The sequence below is a fragment of the Tachyglossus aculeatus genome, chromosome X2, assembly GCF_015852505.1.
Source record: "Tachyglossus aculeatus isolate mTacAcu1 chromosome X2, mTacAcu1.pri, whole genome shotgun sequence".
NCBI lineage: Eukaryota > Metazoa > Chordata > Mammalia > Monotremata > Tachyglossidae > Tachyglossus > Tachyglossus aculeatus.
The window spans coordinates 11,678,340-11,693,532 of NC_052100.1; the positions used below are offsets into that span (position 1 = coordinate 11,678,340).

At 48.2% G+C, this 15,193-nt stretch overlaps 1 protein-coding gene across 4 annotated transcripts in view; it reads right to left on the reverse strand.

The window, feature by feature from the left end:
- CREB3L3 (cAMP responsive element binding protein 3 like 3) overlaps positions 1 to 15,193 on the reverse strand; it is a 39,382-nt gene that overhangs the window by 16,324 nt on the left and 7,865 nt on the right. For all 4 annotated transcript variants that reach the window (XM_038771516.1, XM_038771515.1, XM_038771512.1 and 1 more), the window contains exon 3: positions 1,655 to 1,690. In XM_038771516.1, the coding sequence (XP_038627444.1) occupies positions 1,655 to 1,669 (15 nt within the window). In that variant the 5' untranslated portion in view covers positions 1,670 to 1,690. The remainder of the gene's footprint in view (positions 1 to 1,654; positions 1,691 to 15,193) is intronic.

Sequence of the window (15,193 nt, forward strand, 5' to 3'; positions counted from 1 at the left end):
GACAGGCAAACAAAAAACCACTATCATTCAGCCCGATCAAGCTGGAGTTTTCAGGTTGGAGCCCGGGGGAGGTGGAGTCCCACCGATCTTTGACTTGACTGTAAGCTCGTTGTGGGCAGGGAACGTGTCTGCCAACACTGTTGTACTGTGCTCTCCCGAGCGCTTGCTACAGTGCTCGGCACACAGTAAGCTGTCAATAAATACCATCGATTGACGGATTGACCACCCCCGTTCCTCACTCCTTCTGACGGAGCTCGTGTGTGGATCCTCTATGATGATTCCGGTGCCAATTATGGCCCCACAACTGGTAGTGCACAGCCAAAGTCCCAGTCTAAAAATGGCACCATGGAGGGCTTTCACTCACACATGCCCTTGAGTAAGAGTGAGTAAGAGTCCTTGTGACTGGGGTGTGGTAGGAGAGGAGGACTTGGGAGAGAGGGCTCTTATCTGCTCATTATGCAATGCCAACTGATTAAGAATTAATTGACCTCAGCACATCTGGGATCTGGACCCTAACGAGCAATCTGATGCCCAGGTCATCAATGTTCACTGAGTTCTACCCGTCCAAGCACGGGTTGGTTTGTAGTTAGGGGGCTAGACTGAAGAAACTTGAACCTCATAAAGTGTGAGTTTCCAGGCCCCCAGAAACCACCAGAGGAGAAGAATGGAAGGGGACTCCTCTAGAACAGTTCTCATTCTTTGTTTTTTTCCCAGAGAACCAGAACCCGCGAAAACTTCTGCGTCCTCTGCCCTCTCACTCTCAGCCGATTTCCTCCCTTACTTTTTCTTTTCAACTGAGAGGTCCGTGCGTTGGGAGAGGGGGAAAGCCGGTAGGTTCCCGAGGCCTTGGGCAAGTCACTTTACTTCTCTGTGTCTCAGTTACCTCATGAGTAAAACGGGGATTAAGACTGTGAGCCCCAAGGGGAACATGGACTGTGTCCAACTTGATTAGCTTGTATGTACCCCAGAAAATAATAATAATAATGGTATTTGTTAAGTGCTTACTATGTGCCAAGCACTGTTCTAAGCACTGGGGTAGATACAAGGTGATCAGGTTGTCCCACGTGGGGCTCACAGTCTCAATCCCCATTTTACAGATGAGGTAACTGCGGCACAGAGAAGTGACTTGCCCAAGGTCACACAGCAGACAAGTGGCGGAGGTGGAATTAGAACCCATGACCTCTGACTCCCAAGCCCGGGCCCTTGCCATTAGGCCATGCTGCTTCTCATTTGTGGGCTTCTCATTCATTCATTCAATCATATTTATTGAGCGCTTACTGTGTGCAGAGCACTGTACTAAGCGCTTGGGAAGTACAAGTTGGCAACATCTAGAGACGGTCCCTACCCAAAAGCGGGCTCGCAGTCTAGAAGGGGGAGACAGACAACAAAACAAAACAAATTAATAGAATGAAATAAATAGAATATGTAAATATGTAGCGGTAGTAATATTAGTAGTAGTAATAACAATATTTAATGGAACATACCCACTGGGTGCAACACACTGTACTAAGGACTTGGGAAAGTGCAACCACAATAATTGTAGTAATAATAATAATAATTATAGCATTCGTTAAGCCCTTACTATGTGCTAATGGGGTAGCAAGGCGCTCACGGTCTAAGTAGAAGCAACATCAGCACAAAGCACGTTTCCTACCTGCAAGAAGTTCATGTTCTAATTGAAGAGGCAGACCTAAAAAAAATTACAAATAGAATGATCAGAATAAACAGTTGACTGTACAATTGATTAGACACACAGAAGTGCCGAAAAGGGCATAAATCCATTCCTAAGGGTTTAGACAGTCTAAAAGGGTTTCCCCCCTTTTAGACTGTGAGCCCACTGTTGGGTAGGGACTGTCTCTATATGTTGCCAATTTGTACTTCCCAAGCGCTTAGTACAGTGCTCTGCACATAGTAAGAGCTCAATAAATACGATTGATGATGATGATGATGGAGGCGGCCATTCAGTTGATCCGACTTGCAGTATTGGAAATGAATTGGGGACGGCTTGTGGGAGGGGAGGAGATTTTAGGAGGGAATGTCACACCGGCTCGTTGTGGGCAGGGAATCTGTCTGTTATATTGTGCTCTCCCGAGTGCTTAGTACGGCGCCCTGCACACAGTAAGAGCTCAATAAATATGACTGACTGACGGGCTGACATTGGCGGCATCAATCAATCGATCGCATTCGTTGAGTGCGGACTGTGTGCTACATGCCCAAGCACTTACAATGCAACAGTGAGAGCCCAGTGCACCAGAGTTGGCAGACACATTCCCTCCCCGCAATGACGGCGGGGGAGAAAGGGTTCCAAGCCGATACGTAAGTTGGGAAGAGTTGATGGAGAGCCTTGAAGCCCATCGTGAGGAGTTTTGCCGGAGGCAGAGGACTAGGGGAAGCCAATGGAGGCTGTTGAGGCGAGGGGAGACGTGTGCTGAGCGACGCTCCAAGAAGGTAAATCATGCTGCCCATGTGGAGTGGAGATTGGCGAGGGGAGAGGCAGGAAAACCTTGGACGAGGGCTCGGGCAGCTTGGGCAGATAGGAAGGGACGGCCGTGGGAAACATTGTGTATGAAGAACCAACGGCCTTTAGCAGTAAATTGAATATGACAGTTGAAAGACGGTGAGGAGACGAAGGTGACATCAACGCCGCTGGCTTCTGGGACGGGAAAATAAGAGAAGCAGCGTGGCCTAGTGGATGGAGCACGGGCCTCGGGGGCAGAGGACCTGGGTTCTAATCCCAGCTCTGCCGCTCTTCTGCTATGTGACCATGGGCAAGTCGATCAATTAACCAATCAATGGTATTCATTAAGCGCTTACTATGTGCACCTCACCGTACCTCGTTCTCGCCTGTCCCGCCATCGACCCCCGGCCCACGTCATCCCCCGGGCCTGGAATGCCCTCTCTCTGCCCACCCGCCAAGCTAGCTCTCTTCCTCCCTTCAAGGCCCTGCTGAGAGCTCACCTCCTCCAGGAGGCCTTCCCAGACTGAGCCCCTTCCTTCCTCTCCCCCTCGTCCCCCTCTCCATCCCCCCATCTTACCTCCTTCCCTTCCCCACAGCACCTGTATATATGTATATATGTTTGTACACATTTATTACTCTATTTATTTATTTATTTATTTTACTTGTACATATCTATTCTATTTTATTTTGTTAGTAAGTTTGGTTTTGTTCTCTGTCTCCCCCTTTTAGACTGTGAGCCCACTGTTGGGTAGGGACTGTCTCTATATGTTGCCAATTTGTACTCCCCAAGCGCTTAATACAGTGCTCTGCACATAGTAAGCGCTCAATAAATACGATTGATGATGATGATGATGATGATGATGATGTGCAGAGCACTGTACTGAGGGCCTGGGAGAGTACAGCGCAACAGAATTAGCGGACACGTTCCCTGCCCGTAACGAGTTTACGGCTACCTCATCTGTAAAATGGGGATTAAGGCTGTGAACCCCATATAATAATGATGGCATTTATTAAGCGCTTTGTGCAAAGCACTGTTCTAAGCGCTGGGGAGGTTACATGGTGATCGGGTTGCCCCACGGGGGGGCTCACAGTCTTAATCCCTCATTCTACAGATGAGAACTGAGGCCCAGAGATGTTAAGTGACTTGCCCAAAGTCACCCAGCTGACGATGGGCAGAGCCGGCATTTGAACCCATGACCTCTGACTCCAAAGCCCGGGCTCTTTCCACTGAGCCACGCTGCTTCTCATCTGGACCATGGACCGTGTCCAACCTGAAAAGCTTGCATCTACCCTAGCGCTTAGTACAGTGCCTGGCACATAGTAAGCTCTTTTAACAAATACCATAAAAAAAATAATAAGTAGGAGGGGTGAATTTTTGTCACAAGAACAGCAGAACCTAGCAGGCGTTTCCCTCCTTCCACCAACTCCGGCCTCTCGGAAGGACAGCAAAGAGGAGGGAAAAAATCACCCGAAAGGGGCAGAGTGAGGTACTATTTTTCTCCTAGCGCTAAGTACTGCCGGAGCAAAGCATGGAACTCGTTTCATCATCATCAATCGTATTTATTGAGCGCTTACTATGTGCGGAACACTGTACTAAGCGCTTGGGAAGTACAAATTGGCAACATATAGAGACAGTCCCTACCCAACAGTGGGCTCACAGTCTAAAAGGGGGAGACAGAGAACAAAACCAAACATACTAACAAAATAAAATAAATAGAATAGATATGTACAACTAAAATAAATAAATAAATAAATAGGGTAATAAATATGTACAAACACATATACATATATACAGGTGCTGTGGGGAAGGGAAGGAGGTAAGATGGGGGGGATGGAGGGGGGACGAGGGGGAGACGAAGGGGCTCAGTCTGGGAAGGCCTCCTGGAGGAGGTGAGCTCTCAGCAGGGCCTTTGGTTTCAAAACCAAGCTTTAGAGAGCTAGTCTTTCCAAGTACTCTACCAACAGGTGGTAGTTGTATTATTGTCCAACCAGGTGGTAGTTGTATTATTGTCACGCTTTTGTGGTCCGCGAACGTGGTCGTTCCACCCAGGGTTCTAGACTATAAAAGTAGTTGTGGGCAGGGAACGCGTCTGCTAGTTGTGCTGATTGTACTCTCCCAGGTGTTTAGTTCGGTGCTGGGCACGTAGGGAGCTCTCAATAAATAGCCCTGACTGACTGTTTGATTGACTCTTGTGCTAGACTACAAAACTAGTTGTGGGCAGGGAACGCGTCTGCTAGTTGTGCTGATTGTACTCTCCCAGGTGTTTAGTTCGGTGCTGGGCGCGTAGGGAGCTCTCAATAAATAGCCCTGACTGACTGTTTGATTGACTCTTGTGCTAGACTATAAAACTAGTTGTGGGCAGGGAACGCGTCTGCTAGTTGTGCTGACTGTACTCTCCCAGGTGTTTAGTTCGGTGCTGGGCGTGTAGCGAGCGCTCAATAAATAGCCCTGACTGACTGTTTGATTGACTCTTGTGCTAACTATGGGCCTCGTTGGCAATGACAGCTTCACACTCAAGGGAGCTTCACTGGAAGCAGCACGGCAGAGTGGATAGAGCACGGGCCTGGGAGTAATAACGCCATGGGTCCACCACTTGTCTGCTGTGTGACCTCGGGCAAGTCACTTCACTTCTCTGAGCCTCAGCTGCCTCATCTGGAAAACGGGGATTGAGACTACGAGCCCCACATGGGACAGGGGCTGCGTCTAACCCGATTTGCTGTATCCACCCAGCACTTAGTACAGGGCCTGACACATAGTAAGCGCTTAACAAGTGCCATTATTATTATTTCTAGAAGTAAAATTTAAGCTTTTATTGCGTTCAAATTATGACCTTAGCTTTTCTTGACCATGGAATCTCTGCCGCCCTAAACAGGATTATAACTTTTTGAATAGACACGGACCCCACGTTCCCTCGGGGTGGCACAGAGAGACGTTCGGTGTGACCCTCCCGCTGTACCCCAAATCTCAATTAGCCAATATTACTGAGTTCCACTAAGCCGCGGAGAAAAGCAGCGTGGCCTAGTGGAAGAACCCAGGGCCTGGGAGTCGGAAGGACTTGGGTTCGAATCCCGGCTCTGCCACTTCTCTGTTGGTGACCTTGGCGAGTCACTTCACTTCTCTGGGCCTCAGTTTCCTCATCTGAAAAATGGGGATTAAGACTGTGAGCCCCATAGGGGACAGGGACTGTGTCCAACCCAATTACCTTGTGTCCGCCCCAGCGCTTAGTATAGTGCACTTAACAAACACCATTAAAAAAATTACTACTCTATCAACAGTCTTTCTAAAACTGTTTCCCCATGTCAATCAATCAATGGTATTTATTGAGCACTTAGTGTGTGCAGAGCACTGTATTGAGTGCTTAGGTTTATACCCTTTATTCACCCCATTCTCAGCCCCACAGCATTTATGTATGTATCTGTAATTCATTTTCAAGTCTATCCCCCCCATCTAGACTGTAAGATCCTCATGGGCAGGGAACGTGTCGACCGACTCTGTTTTACTGTACTCTCCCCAGCGCTTAGTATAGTGCTCAGTAGGTGCTCAATAAATGTGAACGACTGATTGGTAGAGTAGCAGCGTGGCTTAGTGGAAAGAGCATGGGCTTGGGAGTTAGAGGTCGTGGGTTCTAATCCCGGCTCCACCACTTGTCTGCTGTGTGACTTTGGGCAAGTCACTTAACTTCCCTGGGCCTCAGTTATCTCATCCGTAAAATAGGGACTAAGACTGTGAGCCCTATGTGGGACAACCTGATTGACTTGTCTCTACCCCAGTGCTTAAAAGAGTGCTTGGCACATAGTAAGCGCTTAACAAATACCATTGTCATTATTATTATACCATAATCATTATTATTATACCATAATTATTATTGTTACTAGAGTACAAAACAACAGAGTTGGTAGGCATGTCCCCCGTCATTTATGTTCCCGTCCTGTTCTGATTTTAATTCTCTTTAATTCCTCGCCCCAGTTGCTTTGATATGTCCTCTCCCTCACATACTATATCATTGCGTGCCCTTCGAATTTCCTTAGGATCTAGACTTCTGTCGTCGTCAAGGTCATCAGTGTTTGCTGAGGGCCTGTTTTGTGCAGGGAAAGCTTGCGAGCCTTGCATTTACTTCTAGCTGATGTCACTGCCAGGCCCAAAGCATTCATCCTCTGTAGGTTTCCAGCCTTTTTGCCTTAACAGAAATGCTACCCGTTATCTGTTCCCGACTGATGTATCTAAATACCTATAGGTTCCCCGGGCGTCATCGCCCTCAGAAACATTTATCAAGGTTATTCAGGTTAAAAGCACTGTCCTGGTAATATAGAAAATCACGTAAACAGATTCAATCCCCGCCTGACGGTTTACATTTGAAAGCCGACAATATCAAGGTGCACAGACGTAAAACTGGCAGCCCCACTCAGCCCTTCCCTCCTTGCCTTCTCTGCCCTCTTCCTTTCTTCTTACTCCTCTCGGCCTAGTCGTCATCGCACCTGTGTGATGATTTTATGGTTCTGCCGTTGGGGAGGGGCCCCCCGAGCCCCAGGTCCAAGGGTCGGGGAAGGACACCCGCCTCTGGGAGGTGAGCTTGCTCACTGGATGAAGATATTCCTCTGCTATCTCTGAGAGGTCAGGCTCGGGACTTCTCTTCACCGGACAAAGGGGAAAACTGAGGCAGTGAGAAGCCAGGTGACTCACTCACCCTCCGGGTCAGTGGCCAAGTCGGGAATAGAATCAGGAGTCTGGCCTCCGGTCAGGGGCCTAGCCCTTTTTTTTTTTTTTTTTGCTTTTTATGGTATTTGTTCAGCGCTTTCTATGTGGCAGGCTCTGTACTAAGCGCTGGGGTAGGTGCAAGGTGGGCAGGTTGGACCCAATCCCTGTCCCCCAGGGGGCTCACATTTTACCGATGAGGTCACCGAGGCACGGAGAAGTGAGGTGGCTTGCCCGAGGTCACCCGCCGGACGAGGACCCGGGTCCTTCTGACTCCCGGGGCCGCGCTCTAACCACTAGGCCACTCTGCTTCCATTCTGGAGGAACAGAGATGGGGTGGGGCTGGGTAGACGCCGGAGGGGGCAAACGCCAGTTAACAGTAGCCCCCACACCTCTCAAAGTTCCTGCACAAAAGAACCCAGAACCCTTTTCTGACTTGGCGGTTTCTAAATCGGGGCCGAGGATGGGAGGCATCATCATCATCAATCGCATTTATTGAGCGCTTACTATGTGCAGAGCACTGTACGAAGCGCTTGGGAAGTACAAATTGGCAACATATAGAGACAGTCCCTTCCCAACAGTGGGCTCACAGTCTAAAAGGGGGAGACAGAGAACAAAACCAAACATACTAACAAAATAAAATAAATAGAAGCAGAGCTTGTGTTTTGACCTTTGACCTCTCCCCGCCTAAGAGGTGCTGGAGGTCGGGCGGGCTGTTGCTCGGCAGAGACCGTTCCCATTCCCTTTCCCATTCTTTGCCATCCCTTAACGTGACCCTTCAATCAATCAATCAACCAGTGGTATTTATTGAACACTTAATGTGGGCAGAGCACTGTACTAAGCGCTCCAGAGAGGACACTACGACAGAGTCGGTAGACCTGTTCCTTGCCCACGGCAGCATAGCGCGAGACACAGGGTGGCCTAGTGGAAAGACCATGGGCCTGGGAGCCAGAGGATCTGGGTTCTAATCCCGCCCCTGTCATTAATCTGCTGTGTGATCTCGGGCGAGTCTGCACCCCAGTGACCTCAACTGTAAAATGGGGGAATAAAACTGCGAGCCCCGTCTTAAATGTGTAACAAATACCATAAATAAACAAACAGGTTTACAGTCTACAGGGGGAGACGGGCTTTTTTGGGGGCTTCAGACATTAATATAAATAAATAAATGACTGATAAGTACATAAGTGTTGTGGGGCTGAGGGTGGGGTGAATATCAAATGCTTAAAGGGTTTAAAAGCGCGTAAATATCAAATACTTCTGATAAAAAAAATACTGTGGAGAGTGGTGAGCGGCTCCGAATTTCAGGAACTGGGGTGAAAAGGCTCATCCAAAAGTCAGTGAAAATGCGGACGACAACAGGGCTTCCGGTAGGAGAGCTGAGAACGGAGCCTAGGCGTCCAGAAATCCCGTTATCGAGGCTGGAGACAGAATCCTGGGGTGGATGGGCCTAAAATAATAATAATTGTTTAGCGCTTACTATGTGCCAACCACTGTTCTAAGCGCGGGGGTAGATACAGGTTAGTCAGATCCGACACATTCCCTGTCCCATACGGGGCTCACAGTCTAAGTAATAATAATAATAATGATGGCATTTATTAAGCGCTTACTATGTGCAAAGCACTGTTCTAAGCACTGGGGGGGGATACAAGGTGATCAGGTTGTCCCACGAGGGGCTCACAGTCTTCATCCCCATTTTACAGATGAGGGAATGAGGCACAGGGAAGTGAAGTGACTTGCCCAAAGTCACACAGCTGACAAGTGGCGGAGCCGGGTTTTGAACCCATGACCTCTGACTCCAAAGCCTGGGCTCCTTTCCACTGGGCCACGCTGCTTCCAAAAGGTGATCAGGTTGTCCCACGGGGGGCTCACAGTATTCATACCCATTTTACAGATGAGGGAACCGAGGCCCAGAGAAGTGAAGTGACTTGCCCAAAGTCACACAGCTGACAACTGGCGGAGCCGGGATTTGAACCCATGACCTCTGACTCCAAAGCCCTGGCTCTTTCCACTGAGCCACGCTGCTTCTCCTTCTTCTAAGTAGGAGGTATTCCATCCCCATTTTGCAGTTGAGGGAACTGAGGCGCAGAGAAGTTAAGTAGCCAGCCCGAGGTCACACAGCAGACAAATGGCAGAGCCAGGATTAGAACCCAGGCCCTCTGCTCCCAGGCCCATGCTGTTTTCACTAGGCCACGCTGCTTTCCGATCTGACTCGAGAACGGCAGCGATTGATGTTCTTCCCCAGTCTTGGTCCGCGAATCCAACGGATCCTACACTGGATTCTTGGGAACCTTACTGAGTCAGACCAGTAGATCCGGAGCCAGGATTCCTGGGGGAAGAAGCTCCTCGAGGACAAGGATCGTGTCCACCAGCTCTGTTGCATTTTCCTCTCCCAAGTGCTTGGTGCAGCGCTCTGCGCACGGTAAGTCCCCGATAAATACGACTGATTGACCGATCAGCTGGCACGGACTCTACCTTTCTCTGGCTGGGGAAATTACCTTCAGGACTCAGCACAGCGCTTAGTACAGTGCCTAATACGGTGCCCAGTTCCTGGCAAAGTAAGCCCTTAAGAAATAGCATTATTATTCATTCATTCATTCGTTCAATCGTATTTATTGAGCGCTTACTGTGTGCAGGGCACTGTACTAAGCACTTGGGAAAGTACAAGTTGGCAACATAATATTATTAGAGGAGCAGAGAGAATTGGCGCTTCTAAGGTCATCCTAGCATCAAAGTGACACGTTAAGACATCTTTTTAGGGGGGTTGATTTTTTTTCTTTTGATTTCATATCTGACAGACCGTGACTCTCCCCATCTTCAAAGGCCTACTAAAATCATATCTCTGTAGATGGCACCACCACCCTTCCTGTCTCACAAGCCCATAACCTTGGCGTTAGCCTTGACTCCTCTCTCTCATTCAACCCACGCGTTCAATCCATCACGAAATCCTGTCGGTCCCACCTTCACCCTTTCCTCTCCATCCAAACTGCTACCACGTTTATTCAATGGCTTATCCTATCCCGCCTGAATTACTGCATCAGCCTCCTTGCTGACCTCCCAGCCTTCTGTCTCTCCCAACTCCAGGCCATACTTCACTGTGCTGCCTGGGTCATTTTTCTACAAAAACATTCAGGACACGTCTCCCTGCTCCTTAAAAAACTCCAGTGGTTGCCCATCCACCTCCACATCAACCAAAAACTCCTCACCGTTAGCTTTAAAGCACTCAATCACCTTGCCCCCTCCTACCTTACCTCATTACTCTCCTAATGATGGTCTGGGAAGGGGTGAGGTTAGAAACACAGGTGGATGGGGCAGAATTTGAGGGAAGGCAGGAGATCTCCCCGGCACTTAGTAGAGTGCTCGGCACTCAGTAAGGGCTTAACAAATACCACAGTTATCATTATTATTGTGATATCTCCTCCAGGAGGCCTTCCCTGATTGATTTCTAGTGCCACCTCTTATGTAACCCTCAACTGCTATCTCAGCACTTTGGCATCACCTTAGCACTTAGGTACTCCCTACCCCCACCCCGGAAGCATTTATGCCCCTATCTTTCTACTCTATTACTCTCTCCTATCTGTAATTTATTTTAGTGTCTGTTTCCCTCCTCAGATTGAAAGAGTCTTAAGGGCAGCAATCATGCCTACTGATTCCAACGCTTAGAACGGTGCTTTGCGCATAGTAAGCACTTAATAAATGCCATTATTGTTATTATTATTACAGGGCTCGGCGGGCAGTAGGCCCTTGATAATTAGCAGTGATCGCTTTTTATGCTCAGTGAAAGACTCTAAAGTACTCCGTTGTAAAGTTCTCGGTAGAGCCCTTTGAGCTCTTTAGAAGAACTGTATATAAATCTAAAATTAAACAAACAAACAAACAGGGCCAGAGCTAAGAATGCTCATAAAATCCTTGGGCAAGTAACATCACGTATCTATCAGATCTTGGTGGGTTTGGGTTATTTTTCATTACCCGCGTATCAACAGTCATTGCTCTTCTGGTGATCTTGAGCTTTGTCCTTTGATCGGGGTAATAGGCTATCTCATCATTATCCCGATTGGATTCAGCTCCCGTGGGTGGTTTTATCTTAACCCTGGCAGACAGAGAGGTGAGGGACTCAAGACGGTAAGATCTCGACCAGGCTGGGGCAGGAAATAGCGAAAAGTACCTCCCTATTGGTGTCAAGGACGGGCAAAGTGACCTTGGCCACTTTCCCCATAACCGCTCATCCAACAACGCTGCCCTCCATGGATCTTACCGTTTTATTAATAATAGTGGTATTTGTTAAGCGCTTACTATGTGCCAGGCGCCGTGCTAGGCGCTGGAGTAGATACAAGATAATCTGGTTGGTTACAGTCCCCACCCAAATGGGGCTCACAGTCTAAGTCGGAAGGACAACAGATATTAAATCCCCACTGTGCAGATGACGAAACTGTGGCGCAGAGAAGTGAAGTGACTTACCCAAGGTCACACAACAGACAAGTGGCAGGGACAGGATTAATAATAAGAATAATAATGATGGTATTTGTTAAGCGCTTACTATGTGCCAAGCACTGTTCGAAGCGCTGGGATAGATACAAGGTTATCAGGTTGTCCCACTTGGGGCTCACAGGGCTTGATCCTCATTTTACAGATGAGGTCACTGAGGCACGGAGAAGTTAAGTGACTTGCCCAAAGTCACACAGCTGACAAGTGGAGGAGCCGGGATTAGAACCCATGTCCTCTATCTCCCAAGCCCGTGCTCTTTCTACTAAGCCACGTTGCTTCTACCCAGGTTGTCTGACTCGTGGGCCTCTGCTCTTTCCAGATTATTTTGCAACTACCCCAGCACTTAGTACAAGGCTTGGCACGTAGTAAGTGCTCAACAAATACTATTGCTGTTATTATTATTATTATTATAGTGATAATAAAAATCTAGGGGTGCAAAAATCCCTTGTTCACTCTCAGGATAGCTTAGCAGGGTCAATATGATACTCACAGAATCATCTGTAATTGTCCTTTTCAGTGGAGGGTAACGGGGTCTAACGCAGTGCACATTAATAATTATTGTATTTAGGTGTTTACTACGGGTCAGGCACTGTTCTAAGTGCCGGGGTAGATACAACTTAATCAGGTCAGACACAGTGGCTGTCCCACATGGGGGCTCCCAGTCTAGGTAAGAGGAAATAGAATTCAAGGAATAATTCGGGGTTCTACTATTGGCTCTTCTACTGAATAACTTTTTGATTATGAGAAAGCTACATCTACTGTGGTTTTATTTTCTCCCACTCTAGACCGTAAGCAGGGACCGGTAGGCTGGGACCCTGCCTACCAACTCCGTTATATCGTACCCTCCTAACCGCTTAGTAGAGTGCTTAGTAGAGTGCTCTGAACATTGTTCAGTAAATACAACTGATTGCTTGACCTCTCAAATGGCGATAATAATCAGGGAATCCCTGGAACTAAAAGTCCTTCCGTCGATCGTCTTTTCCATCCCACTGCCTTCAAGTTGTCCTCTTTCCGGGACATTTCAGGAAGGAAAATTCCACAGTCTCCTGTGGTCAGCCATTTGTGGATCTTACCTACTGCACGGATAGTTACGAGGATTAGATAAAATCCATAAAGGATTATGAGTGCCATTGAAAAAGATAAAACGTGCGCCAAGATATTAGTAATACCAGACCATGCCTGATGCAGATAAACTTTATGTCCTTGGATTGAATCTGTCAACAACACTGTTATGGAATTGATTTTTTGAGGCCAGAATGGGGAGACACATATAGGAAAGCAATAACCCGGAACGGATATCTAAGAAAGGAATTTTTGGAACCAACGACATGTGAAAAGATAAATATCATAATGGGAAAATACTGTGGAGAAGAACATTCTCGGGCAAGGTCGATAAGGAGGTGGAGCAAGGAATTATATATTATGAGGACAAGGGATACAAAAACGTAGGAGCCATGAGTTGCAAATAAGTTTCAACAGGTGAACTGAACATCTACCACTAGCCAAAAAAATAGTGTTATTTCCAGCGGGGTGGTATTTACTGAGTGCTTATGGTGTGCAGAGCGCTGTACTGAACGCCTGGGAGAGTACAACAGAGTCAGTAGACAGGTTCCCTGACCATAATGAGCTTTTCAGTCTAGAGGAGCAGACAGGTACGCTGCTTCAGAAGCAGCGGGGCTCAGTGGAAAGAGCCCGGGCTTTGGAGTCGGAGGTCATGGGTTCAAATCCCAGCTCTGCCAACTGTCAGCTGTGTGACTTTGGGCAAGTCACTTAACTTCTCTGTGCCTCACTTACCTCATCTGTAAAATGGGGATTAAAACTGTGAGCCCCCCCGTGGGACAACCTGATCACCTTGTAACCTCCCCAGCGCTTAGAACAGTGCTTTGCACATAGTAAGCACTTAATAAATACCACCATTATTATTATTATTATTATTCTCTGTGCCTCACCTACCTCATCTGTAAAATGGGGATTAAAACTGTGAGCCCCCCGTGGGACAACCTGATCACCTTGTAACCTCCCCAGCGCTTAGAACAGTGCTTTGCACATAGTAAGCGCTTAACAAATAATTAATTAATTAATGATGGATTATGGATAAGTGGGGTCAGGCCTCTGGGGGTCCCAGGGAACTCCATTCTGTGCTTCTCTCTCCCCACATCCCGCTTCCCAGGATGAAGAAGGAGAGTGGCCTAGTGGATAGAGCATAGGCTTGGGAGTCAGAAGGATCTGGGTTCTAATCGCAGCTCTGCCATTTGTCTGCTGTGTGACCTTGGGCAATTCCCTTCACTTCTCCAGGCCTCAGTTCCCTCATCTGTAACAATGGGGATTCACACTGTGAGCCCCATGTGGGACATGGACTGTGTCCAACCCTATTAGCCTGTGTCTTCCCCAGAGCTTAGTGCCATGCCTGGCACATAGTAAGTGTTTAACAAAAACTATTTTTTTAAAAAAAGGGAGATCAACCAGCGGGTGAACACCGTGGTGGCCGAGTTGGGTAAGATCTCCACCAGTCAGATGGCGGAGGTGACCAAGAGGGCCACCAGGAGGAGAAGCAGTGTGGCTCAATGGAAAGAGCGCGGGCTTTGTAGTCAGAGGCCATGGGTTCAAATCCCGGCTCCGCCAATTGATGATGATGATGGCATTTATTAAGCGTTTACTATGTGCAAAGCACTGTTCTAAACGCTGGGGAGGTTACAAGGTGATCAGGTTGTCCCACGTGGGGCTCACAGTCTTAATCCTCATTTTACAGATGAGGTAACTGAGGCACAGAGAAATGAAGTGACTAGCCCAAGGTCACACAGCTGACAATTGGCGGAGCCGGGATTTGAACCCATGACCTCTGACTCCAAAGCCCGGGCTCTTTCTACTGAGCCACGCTGCTTCTCTGGCCAATTGTCAGCTGTGTGACTTTGGGCAAGTCACTTCACTTCTCTGGGCCTCAGTTACCTCATCTGTAAAATGGGGATTAAGACTGTGAGCCCCCCGGGGGACAACCTGATCACTTTGTAACCTCCCCAGCGCTTAGAACAGTGCTTTGCATATAGTAAGTGCTTAATAAATGCTATCATTATTATTATTATTATCTGACAGTGAGCGGTGAGCCTGCACCTGGCCAGGCCCTGCTGTGGGAGAACCAGTGCCTGTACAACAGCGGACGGGGAAGTAGCTGGGGTGGCCCAAAGCAGCCTAAGCAACAAAAAGGTGGGCGCGGGGCAATACAGGTGAGCTTGGGGGGGACGGGAGAGGTTCTGCCCGCGTGGAGAGATTGAGCCGTTCCCGGGGCTCTTTCCCCATCTGGGAAATCTCCCGCTGCGGCTGACTTACACCTGATCTTTGATGCTTTTTAATTTCTCTATTTGAAAGTTTGTCTGAAATCCTCCTCCTCCTCAGTGATATTGATTGAGTGCCTACTGAGGACTGAGAAGTTAGGAGGTACAACAGAATCGAGACACATGATCACTGAAGTCCCGAAGTAGCTCCTACTGCAACGGCCTCCTCGCTGACCTCTCTGCCTCCAGTCTCTCCCCTCTCTAGTCCCCACTTCACTCTGCGGCCCTAAT